At 41.4% G+C, this 20772-nt stretch overlaps 1 protein-coding gene across 1 annotated transcript in view; it reads right to left on the bottom strand.

Moving 5' to 3' along the window:
* The window catches only part of cacna1bb (calcium channel, voltage-dependent, N type, alpha 1B subunit, b), a 162206-nt gene that overhangs the window by 98332 nt on the left and 43102 nt on the right, over positions 1-20772 (bottom strand). Inside the window, exons 4-5 of the mRNA XM_029444891.1 lie at positions 9139-9230; positions 8124-8276 (exon numbers count right to left, since the gene is read on the bottom strand). Of these exons, the coding sequence (XP_029300751.1) occupies positions 8124-8276; positions 9139-9230 (245 nt within the window). The remainder of the gene's footprint in view (positions 1-8123; positions 8277-9138; positions 9231-20772) is intronic.

Below are 20772 nucleotides of genomic sequence, written 5' to 3'. Positions count from 1 at the left end.
GAGCCAGAATGCACAGCCAACATCCCTCTGGTGTCACTCCAGTAAAATGTGTCCCTTTCCTTCTAACTGACAGGTGCTGTGTCAGCCGGACTCGGTGTCCACGGGCGATATGGAAACATCTCAGGTCTCTTTTCTAATTTATTAGGGTTTATTTTTAAAATGAACATTTACAAAAATCAAGGCAACATTTTAAATACATTTGGTTGAATGATCTGATATACATTTATTTTTTAATATATATTGAAATAATATATTGTTTTCTTGGATTGGATTCTAGGATCAAGGAGATATTTCACAGTGCTGTGGGCTTTGATGGTTAAAACATTTGCCATCAAATTTCATGTTCATGAATATTTTAGTGAGCCTTCATGGGTTTTCAGAACAGGATTTCAAAGCAATGAGCAGTGCAAGTGGAAATAGGATTTTGGTTAGTTGAAAGTAATTTAAATCCATCCATCCATCCATCGTCTACCGCTTATCCGGGATCGGGTCGCGGGGGCAGCAGCTCCAGTAAGGAACCCCAATCTTCCCTTCTTCGGGCCACATCCTCCAGCTCCGACTGGGGGATCCTGAGGCGTTCCCAGGCCAGTGAGGAGATATAATCTCTCCACCGAGTCCTGGGTCTTCCCCGGGGTCTCCTCCCAGCTGGACGTGCCTGGAACACCTCCCTAGGGAGGCGCCCAGGTGGCATCCTTACTAGATGCCCGAACCACCTCAACTGGCTCCTTTCAACGTAAAGGAGCAGCGGCTCTACTCCGAGTCTCTCACGGATGGCTGAGCTTCTCACCCTATCTCTAAGGGAGACGCCAGCCACCCGTCTGAGAAAACCCATTTCGGCCGCTTGTACCCGTGATCTCGTTCTTTCGGTCATGACCCAGCCTTCATGACCATAGGTGAGGGTAGGAACGAAGATCGACCGGTATATTGAGAGCTTTGCCTTCTGGCTCAGCTCTCTTTTCGTCACAACGGTGCGGTAAAGTGACTGTAATACCGCCCCCGCTGCTCCGCTTCTCCGGCCAATCTCTCGCTCCATTGTCCCCTCACTCGCGAACAAGACCCCGAGGTACTTGAACTCCTTCACTTGGGGTAATGGCTCATTCCCTACCCGGAGTAGGCAATCCACCGGTTTCCTGCTGAGAGCCATGGCCTCAGATTTGGAGGTGCTGATCCTCATCCCAACCGCTGCACACTCGGCTGTGAACCGATCCAGTGACTGTTGAAGGTCACAGACCGATGATGCCATAAGGACCACATCATCTGCAAAGAGCAGCGATGAGATCCTCAGGTCACCGAACTGCAACCCCTCTCCTCCACGACTACGCCTCGATATCCTATCCATGAAAATCACGAACAGGATTGGTGATAAAGCGCAGCCCTGGCGGAGGCCAACATTCACGGGAAACGAGTCCGACTTACTGCCGAGTATCCGGACACAACTCTCACTTTGGGCGTACAGGGATTGGATGGCCCTCAAAAGTGACCCCCTCACCCCATACTCCCGCAGCACCTCCCACAGTATCACCCGGGGGACCCGGTCATACGCCTTCTCCAGATCCACAAAACACATGTAGACCGGATGGGCGTACTCCCAGGCCCCCTCCAGGATCCTTGCAAGAGTAAAGAGTTGGTCTGTTGTTCCACGACCAGGACGGAATCTGCATTGTTCCTCTTCAATCAGAGGTTCGACTACCGGCCGAACCCTCCTTTCCAGTACCTTGGAGTAGACTTTACCAGGGAGGCTGAGAAGTGTGATACCCCTGTAGTTGGCACACACTCTCTGGTCCCCCTTTTTAAATAGGGGAACCACCACCCCGGTCTGCCAACCCCTAGGCACTGTCCCAGACTTCCACACAATGTTGACGAGGCGTGTCAACCAAGACAGCCCCTCAACACCCAAAGCCTTCAGCATTTCTGGACGGATCTCATCAACCCCTGCGGCTTTGCCACTGTGGAGTTGTTTGACTACCTCAGTGACTTCCATCAGGGAAATTGACGATGATCCCCCATCAGCTTTCAGCTCTGCCTCAACCATAGAGGGTGTGTTAGTCGGATTCAGGAGTTCCTCAAAGTGCTCCTTCCAGCGGCCGATAACCTTCTCAGTTGAAGTCAGCAGGGTCCCACCCTTGCTGTACACAGCTTGGATGGTTCCTCGCTTCCCCCTCCTGAAGTGCCGGATGGTTTTCCAGAAGCACCTTGGTGCCGACCGAAAGTCCTTCTCCATAGCTTTCTCCGAACTTCTCCCACACCCGCTGCTTTGCCTCTGACACGGCAGAAGCTGCCGCCCTTCTAGTCCTTCGATACCCTGCAACTGTTTCCGGAGTCCTCCCGGATAACATAACCCGGAAGGACTCCTTCTTCAGTCGGACGGCTTCCCTGACCACCGGGGTCCACCACGGTGTTCGAGGGTTACCGCCCCTTGAGGCACCTAAGACCTTCAGACCACAGCTCATCACCGCAGCTTCAGCAATAGAGGTTTTGAACATCGCCCACTCAGGTTCAATGCCCCCAACCTCCACAGGGATGGCTGAAAAGCTCCGCCGGAGGTGTGAGTTAAAGATTCCCAGGACAGGGGCTTCCTCCAGACTTTCCCAGTTCACCCGCACTACCCGTTTGGGTTTACCAGGTCTGTCCAGAGTCTTCCCCCACCCCTTGATCCAACTCACTACCAGATGGTGATCAGTCGAAAGCTCCGCCCCTCTCTTCACCCGAGTGTCCAAAACATGCGGCCTCAGATCAGATGATACGATTACGAAATCGATCATTGACCTTTGGCCTAGGATGCTCTGGTACCACGTGCACTTATGAGCATCCTTATGTTCGAACATGGTGTTTGTTATGGCCATTCCATGACTAGCACAGAAGTCCAACAACAAACGACCGTTCGGGTTTAGATCAGGGAGGCCCTTCCTCCCAATCACGCCTCTCCAGGTGTCTCCATCGTTTCCCACGTGTGCGTTGAAGTCTCCCAGCAAGACTACGGAGTCCCCTACTGGAGCCCCCTGCAGGGCTCCATTCAGGGTCTCTAAGAAGGCCGAATACTCAGAACTGCGGTTTGGGGCATAGGCACAAACAACAGTCAGAGTTTTCCCCCCCATAACCCGAAGGCGTAGGGAGGCGACCCTCTTGTCCACCGGGATAAACTTCAACGTAGCGGCGCTCAGCCGGGGGCTAGTGAGTATCCCCACCCCGGCCTGATCCCTCACACCTTGGGCGACTCCGGAGAAGAATAGAGTCCAACCCCTATCCAGGAGTACGGTTCCAGAGCCAAGACTGTGCGTGGAGGTAAGCTCCACCAGATCCAGATCCACCTCCCGCACTAGTTCCGGCTCCTTCCCCCACAGAGAGGTGACGTTCCACGTCCCCAGAGCCAGCCTCTGCTGCCCGGGTCTGGTCCGTCGAGGTCCCTGACCATCACTGCCACCCGTGTGACAGCGCACCCGACCCCAGCGGTTTTTCCCATGAGTGGTGGGCCCACAGGATGGATGGATGGGAGGCACCACGTAGCTTCTTCGGGCTGTGCCCGACCGGGCTCCGTGGCAAACCCGGCCACCAGGCGCTCGCTGTCGGGCCCTCCCTCTGGGCCTGGCTCCAGACGGGGGCCTCGGGCTTCCTCCGGGCAGGGTCTCTCCTTTCCTTTCCCTTTCTTTCATGAAGTCGTAATTTAAATACTCGCTGTTAATATGAATCTGCAGAGGATCTTAAATCATTTTGGACTTTGTTGAGTTTGTTTGTAATCTAATGTCATAAGGGGAATTATGCATTTCAAGAGTGTTCGTCTTTAATAAAACATATATTGGCAAGATGTGTATTATTAAGGTGAGACCCTACAGGCAAAAACTTATTTCATGCAGTGATTCATTTTGAGTAGAAAGAAAACGTTGAAAATATACATTTAGGTGTTTAAGTTATTTATGTTGTTAACTTTGTCTATTTGTGTCTTTAGATTTCTCCTTAATTCAACAAAGGTTAGCATTAGATAAGGCCTCATTTGCATATTTTAAAAAACAAAATGTATGGATTTTTACAATACAAATCTAGGCCAAAATGAGTTTTTTCTCGTACTCTGATCCAGAAATCTCCACTTCAGTAAAACTCACAAACACCAAACTTTCCTGTTTTATTCCTATATATATTTCCGAAGGTTTTTACAGAGGGGTTTGTTCATACATCATTCATATCCAATTGCATTCCTAAAAACATGGTGAAAATTGATTTTATTTTGTATTGCTGTTGATAGTATTTCCTGATTCATGAAGTGATACGAAGAGATATCCAAAATTCCCACTGTAAAAACCTTTTGCTCTGATGTAAACGAAATCGAACAAGAATTGTAAAACCTCACTATATTTAATTATTTCTCTTCCGAAAAGGAAAGCAAATGATCACATATTTAATAAGGTAATGCCTCATTTGTATAATTAAGCAAAACACTTCAGGAAACTAGCAATACAAAAAAATGATTGTCTTAATGTAAGAAATCAAGTGGGGAATTGTCATGGTGATATATATTAATTAAATTGTTACCCTATTCACCTGTAGTGTCTCCCTTTATTTAAAGCAGATAGAATTAAAGAGAAGAAAACATCTTCTACTGCGCAAAAGACGATGAAGCCAAGCTCTCGTATAACCCTGACCACGAGTGAAGGCAAGCCAATGAATACACACTCGGAAAAACACAAACATGCATATACACACACACACGCACACACACATACTTCATAAAAATGTTGTCACCAGTGCTGCTCAGCTTAATCGAACCCAGCTGTGTCTCTGGACTAAAATAACTCAATAACACACGTACTATACATTAGCAAGCTGTCACAACTGCTCACACCACTACGAGCACACTCACTGGGTTGAAACACTCACACACACAGGCACACACGCACGCAATAACCCTTAAGTCACGCCTTCACACTCTATCCAACACCTACAGTGGGGACATAGTATTCATCACTGCATCACACAATGGGTAATTTCGGTCGAGCAGACTGATTGTGTTTTCTATAATTACGATAATGCTGCATATAATAATAACACTGTAACAGTAACCTGGCTGTGATTGATCAGAAATGGGTTTTGTTGCTGCGCACACACACACACACACACACACACACACACACACACACACACACACACACACACACACACACACACACACAGGGGCTTATTTTCCTCCCTCTCCCTCCTCTTGAAACTTGGGTGATTGTTAAGCATTTATTTGTGAACAAAACATATTTTGTTATCACTAAAGGCCCTGTCACACATATCCGTATGGTAGAAACGTATGATGGCGTATATGAAAAGAGTCCAAATACGTCCAACTTTTCATCGGATCGGAAAAGTGAACATATACAGATACGCATGTCTAACCTATTGATAGCGCATCACTTACTAATACAAAATGTATCAGACGAATACCCAACGAATTCATAAGATATACAAAAATATGGCGTATACAAAATATCAGCAACACGCTGGTGTACTTTGATATAAGGTAAGGTATAAGTAGTATTCGTTAAGAGCTCACTGTGTTACGCTGGGGTGCGTTGTTGAACGCTGATGTTTTGAGCATGTTCAAAATTACCGGACGTACCCGACGTGTGCTTCATAAGATATGCAGACGTTACGTTACGTTAGACATACGTGAATATGGAATACGTACGTGAATACTTACCTACGTAAATATAGTATGTGAATACCTACGTGAATACCTACGGGAATATAGTACGTAAATACTTACCTACATGAATATAGTACGTAAATACTTACCTACGTAAATACAGTACGTAAATACCTACGTGACTACGTTAGAGGTATGTTAGATATAGGCTACGTCGGCCGACGGTGAACCCTACAGACAATGTATTGATAACGAGTGGATAACCTATTCCTACCCTATGTTAAGATGATGCCTGACGACGGAGTAACTTATTAAACGTGTTTCTACAGTACAGCTAGCGTTCAGCATGTTAGCCGTTCTCCAGCATCAGCATGACGTGAACCATATGGCACTTTTCCAGCTCCGTTGGCCAGACGCTCTGATACGTTTTAAATAAGTAAGTGATACGCTATCAATGTTTGACATATATATAATAATTAGTTATGTGTTCATTATGTATGCGTCAGCTACAACACCGCTGTGGAAAAGTTGGACTCTGATAAATTTTGAGCTACTTTTCATATACGCCGGCATGTTTCTGCCATACGGAACTGTGTGACAGGGCCGTATGATAGACTGAGAGACATGTTGAGAAGGTCAACGCTGCTTTTTACATTGTCTTGCATCCTATAGTTTTCTGATAATTCCATAGAAAGGAATTAATTATCGGGAATTATTAAAGGGAAATATTATAATTATAGGGAAAATAAGATGTGTTGCTACATTGTCAACTAATACTCGTCAGTTGGCAGTATAAGGTTTTAGGTGAGCTGAACATGAAAGTACGTGCCGTTTCTCTCTATGTAGTTGTAAATTGCAGGCAAGCATTCAATTCAATAAATATGGGGACTAACATTAACATAATTACATAGTTGTGTAGAGTTTTTGAGTTGAGTTTGAGTTTGAGAGGAATTTCCTTGAAACAAGGGTTAGGGTTAGGGTTACCAGAAACAAGAACATTGATCCATATAAACGTATAAATGTAAATTCTGATTTATGATCTGGAATCCTTAATCTCCATATGTTTAATTATACGGTTTCCTTTGATGTACATCGACTGTCTGACCTGCTGTTCAGCTGACTAAACATTCACCTTTAGCCTTTTCAAAAAATGTCCTAGTAAATTATTATTGACTTTCAGGACCTATAAAATAAAGCGTTTCCCAAAGTAACATTTTCATCTATGAGGTGAGACTTTTCAAATGCAACCAGTTATTAAACTGCATTTCCAAACAATATAACAAGTAAAAGTGTAATTCTTCCTATTGTTATTATTTAGAGTATTTATTTGTTTTTCTCTTTGTGATCCAATTGGTCCAAGTGTGAAGTAAAAGTAAAATAGAAAAAAGAGCTTTAAAAAGTTACTCTACTCATATTTCCACTTGCCATACATCTCTATTTATTGCATTTTAACCAATGTTTAGACTGATGGAATAAATGTTTTGGGACCATTTAGCATTGAGGGTTAGGTCAGTTAGTTTTGAGGGTCTTTGGTTAACACAGAGGGGGTTTTGTAGGTTGTAAATGTTACTGTATAGATGAACTGTTTCCAATTCTAGACAACCTATAGATTGTGCTTAGTGTCTGGGCCCTTATTCTCAAGCCTCAGATAGTTTATCAGGATATCACACATCCCATTATGTCTTGTGATGATACTTGTAATTTAACTATTTGTGAATAAACCAAATTGATTGATTCCCTCGGAAAATAGAGACGGCTGCCTTAAAGATTCATCTAATGGAAATTGATTTGAACCTGGATGTTTGTTGTTTGTTTTTTCCTATACGCACTTGATTTAGTTGTGATGTATAAATGTCCAAACAGGCGTGAAGTATTTGTAATTGTCTTCTGTAAATCCTCTGGCTGTTAATAAATTAATTCATGAAAAAAGAAGAAAAAGTCTGAAACTCTACACATGCAGTGGTAATGGTAAGCAGAAACTTTAGGGAGATCAAACAGTGTTACAGAGAAGCTGCTCAACTGCCACTCCCACAGCAAGGAATGCCATGTCAGGTATTACTGCTGACACTAGCACTGACTTCTGATGCAGGACAAAGAACCAGAGAATTGCAATGTCATTAACAAAATCTGAGGTAGCCTTCGATCAGGAGGCTGGGTCCATAAGCATCCATATTGAGACACAGTGGAAGCTATCGATCAAAACCTTAAGACTGTGAAAATACCATCCATCAAAATCAAGATGTGAAAAATGGCCGTCAGAAATTCTGCTGTGCACTTGTTTGTTGCGTTGATATTGGCCCGCCGCCTGCCAGCGCTGTGAGCGTAAGCCAAATACATACGTGCACAACTTATGAATCATTTATGTACGCCTGCATACATATGCAATGCAATATATGTTCTCATCCGTAACAAATGCACAGCTGAAAGTTTTTTTCTGGCATGGACTCAGCCGATAATCAGTGCTGTTGTAACAAACATGCAGCCAAGCTGTCGCTCTCACCAGTCCCTATCTTGAAGCAGGTGAAGTGGAATTTGCCCATGTAGAGCTCCACCCCGATGATGGCAAACATGACAATGGCGAAGAAAAGCAGCAGGCCGATCTGAAGCAGAGGAACCATGGCTTTCATTATGGACTTCAATACCACCTGGAGACCTGCGAGAAAAGATGGGGGGGGGGGGGGTTAGCAGGGCTGTCAAAGGATATTTAAGGTTTAATGCACGTTGGGCCATCAATTCAGGTTATGGTATGTTAACATTGTACTCACCCAAAACTGTTGCTGAGATTTGGGAACACAACAACATCACTTCAAATAAGTTGAAGTCGGTCTATAAACTCTGATCATCTGACTGTTTGTGTTTTCTCCCCCGTCCAACTCATTTTTAACAATGTTAACGGCTCCCAGGTCTCAGCAATTAAACCGTATGGAAATGATGGTCCGAACTACACAAGTTGTGATAAGCAATAATTATCTTGGAGACCCCTGAGTAGGATAAACATTTGAACTAATGAACACCACCATTAGTTTTATTTACATTAAATAGTTTTTTGGCATTACAAGTTTTCTGAAATGTTTTGTTTCAATATGCAACTGTAGCATTTTCTTATCAAATATCTGCTCATTTGCAGAAAAATCAATTTTCACCATGTTTTTAGGAATGACATGTTCTATAAATCAGGCTATGAAAGATATATGAACAAACCCCTATGTAAAAACCTTCAAAATATACAGGAATGAAAGTGAAAGGTGTGGTGTGACTGAGAGTTACTGAAGTGGAGACTTCTAGATTAGAGTGTGAGAAAAAGCTCATTTTTCCTTTAAACATATGTATTGTAAAATGTCATACATTTGAAGTAGGGTAACATTCTTTGACTAATAGTTATCACCATAAGACTTTGTCTTTGTGGATTACTTACATAAGTATACATTTTTTTTGTATTACAAGTTTTCTGAAATTGTTATATATTTAAAGTGATAGTCATTTGAAGGGATATCTTCAAATGTTGAGTGACTTACTGGGGATTCCTGACACAAGCTTCAGGGGTCTCAGCACTCTCACCGCTCGCAGTGTTCGCAGGTCAAAGTCGGAGCCCACCGTGGCCAGGATTCTGTATACACACAAACATCCAATAAGGACGGTTAACATCTCTGCAATGTGACACAGCATTGATACACATAACATATATAGGTTGTAACTAACAATTATTTCATGTTTAATCTATTGTATATTTTTTCAATAAACTGACTTATTGTGTTCTCTATTAAATGTAAATGAAAAACTGTCAATCACAGTCTTCGAGAGCACAGTGGCATCTTCAAATAGCAAAACCCAAAGATATAAAGCAGAGAAAAGCATTTCAACACAAATAGAAAATACACACACACACACACACACACACACACAAACACATACTATAGGTTGAACATGTGTGTCAGCTTACATCATGTGCTGTTTATATCTGCTTTTACCTACAAGTGAAGAAGCGACATACTGTGTATGTGTACTGTGTGTTTGTGTGTGTGTGTGTGTGTGTGTGTGTGTGTGTGTGTGTGTGTGTATGTGTACGGTGTGTGTGCGTGTGTTCGTGTGTTCGTGCATGCGTGCGTGCGTGCGTGCGTGCGTGCACGAGCCACTGAGACACAGCTGGCAGCCCTCATTACAGGCTGTACACAGAGGGGGAGACTTAAGTGCTCCACTGAAACACTAAGAAGAAAACCCACATGCTCTAGGCTAGGAGGGGGGGGGGAGAAAAAGAGGAATATAAAATTAAGAATTACTGTAAAGACATACATTGTAAGTGAACCGCTGCCAGGGATAAAAAAATGTATCTGGAAACTGAGACATTTCAACATATTTCCTACTTTGGTAGAACTTGCCTAATAGGTGTAGATTCACACAGTGATCATATGGATGCATAAACCAGCTTTAAAGGATGATTAATTATTCCTACCAACATTTTGACTTATAAACATATCACTGAAACAGATTTTAAATGTGTTTCAGTCCAATCTGCACTGTTGTAATATCACTTTCTATTCTATTTAGCTACTGTGCTAGCAAAAACATTTTAAAGATTATTTCTAAGGTTTATTTTCCTTTATTATAGTACAACCAAAGATAGATAGAAAAGGGGAAGAGAGAAGGAAAGCAACCAGATAACCAGACTGATTTGCTATCATTAGTTACACATACACATGAGTATAAATTATATTATTCATAACATCCCAAATGGGTACGTTTTTTAAACCTCTCAGTAAAGTACCAGCGGGAGCCCCAAAGCAGGCAGAAAATCCTCAAGGGTACAATAGCTTTTATATGGAGGGTAGCACACACTCATGACACACACACACACACACACACACACACACACACACACACACACACACACACACACACACACACACACACACACACACACACACAAAGAAAAAGTAGAAAACAAGAAAGGTCGCTTATCGCTCCCTGGTTACCAGTTGGCATGGCAACCAATAAAGCACTTCTGTGCTTTACAGGAATTATCATTATGGGTGAAATCAGTCTGCTGGGATGAGAATACCTGCTATGTAATATACAATATATTGTTATAATATATATATATACCATATACTATATATATAAATATATATATATATATTCCATATTGCATATTTCATGCACAAGCTTTGCAGTTGATCCAATTCTCCGACAGTGATGGATCTCCAAATGCTGCTTTTTATAATTTTCTCATTACCTTTCCACATGCAAATTGTGATTTTTATTTATCATACTGTTTTTGAATTTTGACTCGCCACATAGGGAACCTAGATTAAGAAGTAAGCAGTGATTTAGAGATTAAATATTGATGGGACTGCAAAATAGCATGTAGAGGAAAAGTCTCATCATAAAGACGCACATGCATTCACACTGACGGAAACTTTGCTGTAAAGACTTAAATAAACATCCGCATGAAGCAAAAATGGCTCGACTGCCGAGTGATCAAATATATGCCAATGTGAAAAATGGTTCATGTGGATTTCGAAAAGTAACTGATAAATACTTACAGAAGCTTTAAAGACATTTGATAAGGGTACTTTTGGTTTGGTAGGTGGTAGAATGAGTCTGCCCGCTCCAAAGCATTCAACCAAGGAGAAACACTGAACAACCAAGTCAAATAACTGTTAGCCTCCGCCTACTAAACACCCAGGACACCAATGCAACTACCTAGCAAACACCACCTGACAGCATGGTAACCTACCCAAACACTGCTAGCACATACCAATGCACTACTAAACTAATCAAAACTCTATACTCCGTTCTAATAGGAATTAGTCTTTGTTCATCTGCCAACAACTACACTATATATAAAGATAATCTTAATGCTCTGGTGGAAACAAAAACAATGCATTATTTACTAATGCAGTTGATGTAGTTGTATTTCAAATGATTTGCACATTGTACTTTAAAACTTAAAATTTGAGTCAAACCAGTGATCGTCCTGGGTCTGACATTAATGGACAATGAGAAGCAAACCAGAATAGTATGTTCACCGTTCTTAAAGCCACAGTAACCTGAAGAATCAGAATGCAATGAGGCTATAAAAACATGAATCACTCCAATAACTCACTTTGTTCCGCTAAGGGTGCATATACGGTATATGTGTGTGTGCATGTTTGTGAAGGGATGATATGATGACTGTGTAGACAGACAGTCGGGCAGGGAGCAGGCTGAAGAAGAAGGTATGAGTTTTAATATCCCTTTATCATCACCACAATATATCCATGTGGGCGCCAGACACTGGGACAGGAAATATGGAGGGTGATGCTATCGTCTGTCACACACACACACACACACACACACACACACACACACACACACACACACACACACACACACACACACACACACACACACACTTTCCTTCGTATCTTTGTATTATCACACTGAGCAGGTAGCTTTTTGTTCATCTTTGGGGTGGGACTACTCAGAAAAAAAAAACTACACAATAAACAAATTCACAAAGACACATTTGTGTACAAATTCACACATACATGATAAAGTACCCATTGCTGTGTGTTCATCAAATATACATCCAGATGCTGGGATTCAGCTTTTCTCGCTGGAATAAAAATAGAACCTGAACTATTTTAATCTTGAAGAAACAATGGCAGAACAAGACGAAGAGGTAAGAGTGATTCATGCTGCCCACCAAAATCTGTGGGAAGGGAAACATTTCACTTCTTTAGCTGTCTATTCATTTTTCTTGAAACATTTTGTGACTCGATGTTCACTCCCTGGTAAATACTTTTTACAGCTGAAGCACACTGTCCTCCTCACGGTTCAATGGATGAACTTTCCTAAACATGAATGGAAGTGTAATGTGACCAATAACTGGACACAATAGTTGACTTGCTCACCAGAAAAAAAAATTCAAACACAGCACTACTCGTTAAGTATAAAACTTTTAGAATGCTAATGTTGCTACGTATCATTTCTGTACGATACGTGTAAAGTTACTGCCTGCAGCCAGTTAGCTTAGCTTAGCATAACGACTGCAAGCAGGAGCAAACAGCTAGCCTTGCTCTGTGCAAAGGTTAAACAATATCCTGCCAGCACCTCTAAAGCTCACTAATCAACAGTGTGTATAAACATGTTGTGGATTTGTGAGATTTAGAAGTAATGTTAAGTGCATTTTTTTTAATTTAAGAGAAAGCCAAAATCATATCCCAAAATAATGAACTACTCCTTTAAAGAAAGGGGAAGAAAACAGCCAAAATGAAGATAAGAAAACAGAAGTGGAAGATGTAGCTGAGAAACAGAGAGGCAAATGGAGAAGTGCGCTCTTCTCTTGAGTGATGTAGTTTAATTACTGAAAGTCTGTGACCCTGCCCAGCTGGGGGCCGGGGGCTGTGATTGAGTTCTTCACACATCCTGGTAAGAAGAGACGGAGGCTCCCAGAGGACAAACAAGAGAACATGGTGCTGAAAACCTGCCTGAATAACTGCCAACCTGTCTGTGTGAACATCACCAGCTGCTCGCGGACTGTCTGTCTCTCTGCATGCTTGTCTGCCTCACATTTGAACCAACTCGTGGATATTTTTAATTAAATTCCTGCTCGTCGAGCTAGTGCTATTGGTATGGCTACCTCCCTTTCTGCCATTTCAGCTTAGGGGTGAGAATTATCGCAATGCCAGGGAAACTAAAACTAAAACTGTTGAAACAACGTCTTTTAAAATGTTCCAGCTTTGTTCTGGAGGAACTCAGTTATCTTCCCCTTACATACATCTAGTGCTGGTGTTGCTTTCATTTAATGTTTTTTTAAAGCTTTCCTTTACTTTCTCTAAACAAAACACACCGCAGACATTTGCTGGGGGGGGGGGGGGGACTGTACTAGTAAAACACAGTTGTCATTTTAAGCAGGTGAGCCAGAGGGGGTTTTTTACTGAGAAAAAAAGAAACATTTTTAGATATCAGGATGGCATGTCAGGACTCATCTGTAAAGTGTAACCTACTAGGCAGTAAGGTACAATGAGCAGCACATTATGACAATCACTTTAAAAGGTATACTGTTTGTTTCCTGCTGTTCTGGTACCCTAGTACACTCAAGACAAATCTACGTACCTAATGACTTGTCAAACGGCATTTTTGCTTGTCTTTTTTGTCTGTATAAATAGCTGTCTGTGCCTATTGGATTACCATCAACGTCAGATGTTACTGGTAGAAGACCAGTAACATATACCTCAGACCCAAAGGACACAATTTGTTTTGTTGCACTTTTAGCGGTAGGTTGGCTGGCAACTACCCACCAGAGTGCCATTCATTTCTGTGTTGACAATTAATGTTCCCCAGAGGGAGATTCCACAACCACGCCAACATTTCCTCTTTACCAATTGTGTCCATGACACAACATTTTGACAACAACTTCTGGAGAGATTTCAATGAAATTAGCTGTGGATGGATTAGAGTTGGGTGATATATTTTATCAGATGATTTGCTACACAATCTATACCATGTTATCTATCCTTTGAATATCTCTGCTTGTGTCAGGCCATTACTGGCTAAATGGCAAATCAGTGAGCAGGAACACTTTATTGCAATATTCAAATTAGGATTCCTACTGCAATCAAGTGAAGTGAACCCTTTGTTGCATGTCAAGAAAAAAGTTTTGAACCATTTTGAAAAGAAATCAAACTACTAGCTTTAGCGCATATGGAATAGGACAACAATGGAAATAAGCCTTATAGCTTTATTATGTCCTCCCGAATTTTATTTTAATGTAAGCTCTTAATGCCCTGGCTGTTGTGCTGTTTATTGTTAAATGGATTTGAAATAAATCAAATCAAAGTTCGACTTGATTCTTCTCTCCTATTTTTGTTCCTTTTGCCTGGCCCAATTTCTCTTCTATACACAATATGCACATGGCAATATAAAATGACAGTGACTAAATAGATTGTGTTTGCACTGCCCTGTCTGTCTATGTGTTTTGTCTTTCTGTCAGTGTCAGTCTCAGAACTTTGGTGTCTAAAATTGCATCACAAGCCAAAAATGATCTCTAAAATGTCCACTCTATTTGATTGACAGGAGTGCGTGGATGTGCAGGCCAGCACACAGACAACACACAGTGTAGGAAACAGACCTCACCATTAGACACAGACCATTTCTTGCCAATTAGACCTCGTTTCTCCCGTCTCATCTAATCGGAAACGAGGTAACCAATCACGAGACGGGCTTCATTATGTCACATCCTGTTTCTGAGCGAGAGTGGAGTGTGCGTGTGCGTGTGTGTGTGTGTGTGTGTGTGTATGTGTGTGTGTGTGTGTGTGTGTGTGTGCATGTGTGTAAATGGTGGTGGGCCGTATCGCCATGACGTTGTATGATGCGAGTGGACAGCTGAGACAGAGTCAGGAGAGCGAGCATTTCCCACAATGCACATGAGGACAGAAGGGGGTACTCATGAAGTCATTGCGGCTGCCAGAGCCACTCGCCATCAAACATGGCTGCTGTTGTAGTGCTGTGGTTCTAAATTAACACTGCATACGCATACATGCACACACACATACGCACATACACCTCATTAGACTCGTAAACAAGTCAAAGGCAAGGGACAAAAAAACAAGCTAGCTCACATCCTCAGGGTAGGATGTATAGTATCTCTGATTTTCCTGATCACGCTCGATCAGCTCAAGCCTGACAACCTCCTATTTCCTTTACATCCAACATGAAAAAAAGAGATATTGTTTCAGTGCAGTGTCAGATCTCAGACAAGTGGGTGTTGTAAAGGTGGAATCAAACTTTCCACAAGTTCAGACTACAGCGTGAATGGCGGGCCGCGTGCAGAATATTACCGTGTTAAACTAACACGACTTTACCAATTACTTGACAAGAGCAGTAATTAAAGTGACATTACCTCACATAACCCCCGGGGGGAAAGCTATCTGACATAAAAAATAAACAATAAAAATTGATACATGGTTTGATTTAATGGCTATAGTGTAAAGCATTTTCTCAGCAAACAAAGTTTACAACAGACAATAATGCTATTTATTCAAAGACATGGGTATTAAGTATACTTCCTGTTCCTCATCATGCATCTTCTTTTTTTTATTAGTTAGCTGATGTAACAGTTGACGTAACTTTGTGTGCTTTGTTATAGCTCCCGTAATAAAAAACAATACTTAGACATACTGGTAGAGTTAGATGAGACGATTGATATCAGTTTAATCTGGGGTTGTTTTTCCTGTTTCAACATGATAGTGCCTGAGCACAAAGACAGGTCCATAAAGAAACAACTTTCACAGTTCCGTGTGGAAGAACTTGACTGGCCTGCACAGAGTCCTGACCTCAACCCCCTCCAACACCTTTGGGATGAACTGGAACACTGACTGAGAGCCAGACCTTTTTGCCCCTCACATTATAAGATTGGAAACAAAGCATGGTATATAAATAAAATACAAATACAAATAATGTTGAGTTTGGTTTCACATGGGACACAAACAGTGGCCTCCTGGGTGAAAGTCCTTTGTTTGATTGACCCATTCATCCACCCGATTGGGTGAATGGTCGTCGGAGCGGTTGCTCTGAGCGTCTATAGATGAGTTTACATTGGAGTTAGTTTAAAGCCCGGTGTGTCTACAGTGCTAAAGGGTGCCTTGTGTGTCAGTATCAGACGTGTGACAAAGCATTGTATTTGACGACCTGGGAATGAGACGGGGATGGAAGTATATAAATATATAAAGCGTTAGCCCTCTGTGTGTTTAGTTTTTACAGTACGTTGTAACCATATGTCTTGGTAAATGTCACGCAAACACATTACTTTGGATTTTTCAAGCCTAGTAAATAAAGCTTAAAAGACTCAAAAGAAAGAAGGCACATCACAGACTCTGCAGGTGGGTGTTTTATTATCAGAACAGATTGTGTACTGCTCAGGTGGAGGTATGAGATGTGTTGTTTGCCTCAGTGAACTTAAACAACATAACAGAAGAGATTTTCTGCCGTCCCACTCGAAACAAACCAAGGCTCTGTCCCTATTGCTGCATACTAATTCATCATATCTTACAAGAACATATCTTTTATAGTGAAGAGTACACCAAACTAGAGGCCTGTTCAGAAGAGATCTGATCTGAAAGGGACTCTAGGACAGTCCAAATAAACCCAAGGATGACCCTAACCCTAACCCAGATAGAAAGAGAACAACACTAACAGCAGCGTAAGGCTACACCAATACAACAATCCTCTGTGAGTAGCAGAAAGAATATTTCCCTTCTGTGATGACAGACTGAATAGTTTGGACCTGGCACAACTTGGGTTACTAACCGAGGGAAGCCATGAAGACCTCATTTAGAGGCTCTGTGAAAATGAGAGTTCCTCGTTAGACATGATGGAAGTTTTTCTAAAATCATGAAATGTTTAAGGGCTAACCTGAATCTTTCACTGCAGAGAGCATCCAATAAATCATTTAGCCAATGCTGGAATGAAAGTATATCAGAAGTTTCCCAATGCTGGGGTATAATTTTCTTTGCTCCATCAATGTGGCCAGTGTGCTACATACTAATGGTAGGCAGGACTTTAATATGTACTGTGTTCACACTGTGAACATTTGCATACACTCCATTCTACATAGTTTTATTATGTAATATTGAATTGAGACACAGTTTTAGTCCTGCTTTACTTTGGTGTGTCAAGAGACCAGCTTGTGACTGGAACACTCGAAAACACAAACTCCAGGTTTTCAAATAAAATAACTGACGTGGTTAACTTTATGTTACGTACTTGACGCAACTTAAGTACGTCACGTTACTACTTGGTTAGGTTTTGGAAAAGATAATGGCTTGGGCTCAAATAATGTTTGTATGTTTGTTATGTAACTTAAGTTAGGTAAGTAAGTAACTATTTTATGTTAGTGACACAACTACGTTACATACGTGACATCATTTATGTTAATTCCTCCCTACGCGGAGTTTATTTGTCGCTCTTTATACTACGTTATCTGACTGCCTCCTTTATTCCCATCATAATTACTATGGCCACTAGAGGGAGCACTGCACGTCCAAAACTGACGATAGCAGTGAGACGGGGATCACATAGCTTGATGTCACTGACTGAGTTGCTGTACTTGACGAGTTGGGAGTGAGAATGGGTTGTGATAGGAGTACAGCATGTACATGCAGTAACCCAGCCATCGAGTAACATGGAAGACCATATCTTCACTGTATGAACGCTATTGTTAGAGGAGACATCCTAACAGCATGTGCAGTGATTTATGCGTGGGAATGCAATCAACCTCAGCCTCCGCAGCTGAAACCTTTCTGGAAATCTGCATGGACGTGACATTATGGCACACATCCCACGGGTAGACTCCCATTGCATAGATCCTGAGGTACATCACTGGGATTGTACCCTGAGAGGGGGGGGGGGGGGGGTGCCTTTATATGAAACAATGTTCTCTGTGTGACCCTCTTCTGTCTGTACAGTATATATGTGCAGTATATTTCAAACAAAGTAAGACAAGCTTTATCAAGGTGCTTATCAAAAAAGGCTAATAAAGAACAACAGGGAGGAAGAGAGCGAGAAACAACAGCAGACACAAACATTAATAAAAAGTCAGATTAATATAAGGCCAGACAGTAAAGATATTGCTTGAAATATTTGAAAGAATATGTTTATCTCAGCCAGAGGAAGGCATCTTACTGAGCAAATATTGTATATCTCCTTTCTTCTCCACCTGCATTATTTTACATCAGTATAGTTCTGTGGGTTTCAATGATTTGCTGCACAGCATGAGTTTGTAAAGGCTGCTTCACTACTGGTCTGTGAGTAGGGATTTAGAGGTTAATTAAACACAGGACTTCCTCTTGATTAACTGTAATAAACCATATTTCATTCAGTCAGTCAGTCATCAAAAAAGAACACATCTCAGAAGCCAGGCTATAAAAAGACTAAAAAAACTAAATCAAGGGAAATATTTGCTGTAGTATTTGTGTATCCAGTTATATACTGTATATACATATATATAATCTGTGTATATATATATATATATATATATATATATATATATATATATATATATATATATAACCATGGGAATAAACAGAAAAGAAAAAAAAACAAGACTAAAAGAAGTGGACGTGGTCACTGTAACATCACCCATTGTTTTTCGGACTACGGTTTTGAAGCCTTGAGTTTGAAACTTTGGCAATCGCATTTTTTTTAAACCGAAAGTGACACGAGAGGGTGGAGCAAAGTACAACCGACGACCAAAATGTAACATTTACTTTCATGAGCTGAAAACACACTGTTCCTTTAACAGGATTAATGTTCTAGGATCAAATTCGAATTCAACACTGTTGTAGCAACCTGTCAATCACAAGGTAGCCCAACCCTAAAGCTGCTTTATTGTCTATTGTACTCTAAACGGGACGATGATTTACAAAGGAACATCATGCTGTATTGAAGAAGACTTGAAACTAGCGATTAAGAACATAAACTCAATAGGAAAATGTTTACTGAGGTAATAAATCAAGTGAGAAGTCGGGTCATTTTCTTATAGACTTCTAGACAATCAGACTTCTTTTTGAAACCCATATGATTCTAACTGTAACCCTACAGTTGAAATGTTGCCTAATATAGAATAAATAAATGACATTTTCTAATGAAAGGCTACATGATTACAGTTCTGTCTGTTGTCACAGTAAAATATGACTTGTGACTCTGCTGTGAGATACTAATTGTTTTCTGAGAGTTTCGTTTGCATCAGTTTTCATCACTTTATGGCCCCTGTGGTTACAGAGGCTGTCTTGACAAAAGTTTCATCACAGGGGTAATCATCGCCTGTCTGCAAAAACATCACTGACCAAGACATTAAAACTCCATGCTGCATCCTCAGCGTGTAACAGCATCAGCTAAAATGTGTTTTGCAGTACAAATGTTTCAAACGCCATCTCTCATCTTCACCATCGCAGTGTGAACAAACCGGCCTTTATTCTTATGTCTTTTGTCACAGATTTTTGTGCCTTTGCTGGTGAAAAGAAACTCCGGGCCTGTTGACGTGCTAACAGCCGGGCTGTCGCTCACAGAAGTGTAATCAGCAGGGAGATCTGTCTTTCTTGGAAGAAGAGCTCCCTAATGTGCAGCCACTTCTTGCTGAATTTGGATCACTGTCACACTTTAAAAAAAACTGATTCCCGGACTCTCTTTTTTCATACATTTACACTAAACAGCAGGATTTTGACAAGGCAACACCAGAACGTTTCTTCCTAAAGACTATGCTCCATCATTATAGAAGTTGTATGAATGTAATGTCTTATCTAATAATAAATGTCAGAATTGCCTCAAAGATCACAGGGGATTAGAGCTCATTAAAAAACTGAACATAATAATTGTAAATATTTGTGTTCTTTAGTCATGCAGCTGGCAAGTGCGCAACACTTGCAAATACATAGTGGCTGCAACTGAGTGTGACAATAATAATGAGAACAATTATGCCATAAATTATTAACGTTTTTAGCAAAACAGCTGGTTGCAAACACATTAAAAAAACAAACGACAGATTGCTTTAGAAAGGATAGTATTTCATTGATGTCCTACAGCAGTCATGTAAACAACTTGAAGTAAAGAAGGAATTGTAGATATTCAAATTAAATAAGTGGTTGGTTTGCTTAAAACATTTTCATATGCGGAGCGATGTTTTACAAAACCATGACAAACGATTAACCAAATGAAGGGGAGGTATCTAAACCAATCTAATCCACAGCATAGCTACAATACACAGAAGCATCTAACTGCTGTTAAAATAAAGTGCCCACAGAAGAGAGCAGGAGGCAGGAGTTTGAGGAGGGGTCACAACCTTTGCCAGGAGGGGCCCTGCACTAAAAGCATGAGTCACATGCTGAGATAATGCACCTTATCTGAGCTCAGCTAACAGAGATAAGTTCTATAGTATGTGCTCTGTTGTGATTGCATGTTTGGGTAGTACAGTAGTGCTGTGTTTCAGGCAGCTGACCGTACATGTGATCATGTTCATTTTGAGCAGAACAACCAGGAATGAATGCATGCAAATGTAATCACAAACACTTTGGCTAAAAGGTCAAAGGATCCTGAATATGAATGCAGAAGATGGAGTAACCACTTTTTTTGTCATTTAGGCTGAAAAGGAGGACATCTTCCTTCCTTCGCAA

Source organism: Cottoperca gobio, chromosome 12 (assembly GCF_900634415.1).
Source record: "Cottoperca gobio chromosome 12, fCotGob3.1, whole genome shotgun sequence".
Lineage (NCBI taxonomy): Eukaryota > Metazoa > Chordata > Actinopteri > Perciformes > Bovichtidae > Cottoperca > Cottoperca gobio.
The sequence above is the reverse complement of the archived record's forward strand: the minus strand, read 5'-3'. Positions and strand labels throughout refer to the sequence as shown.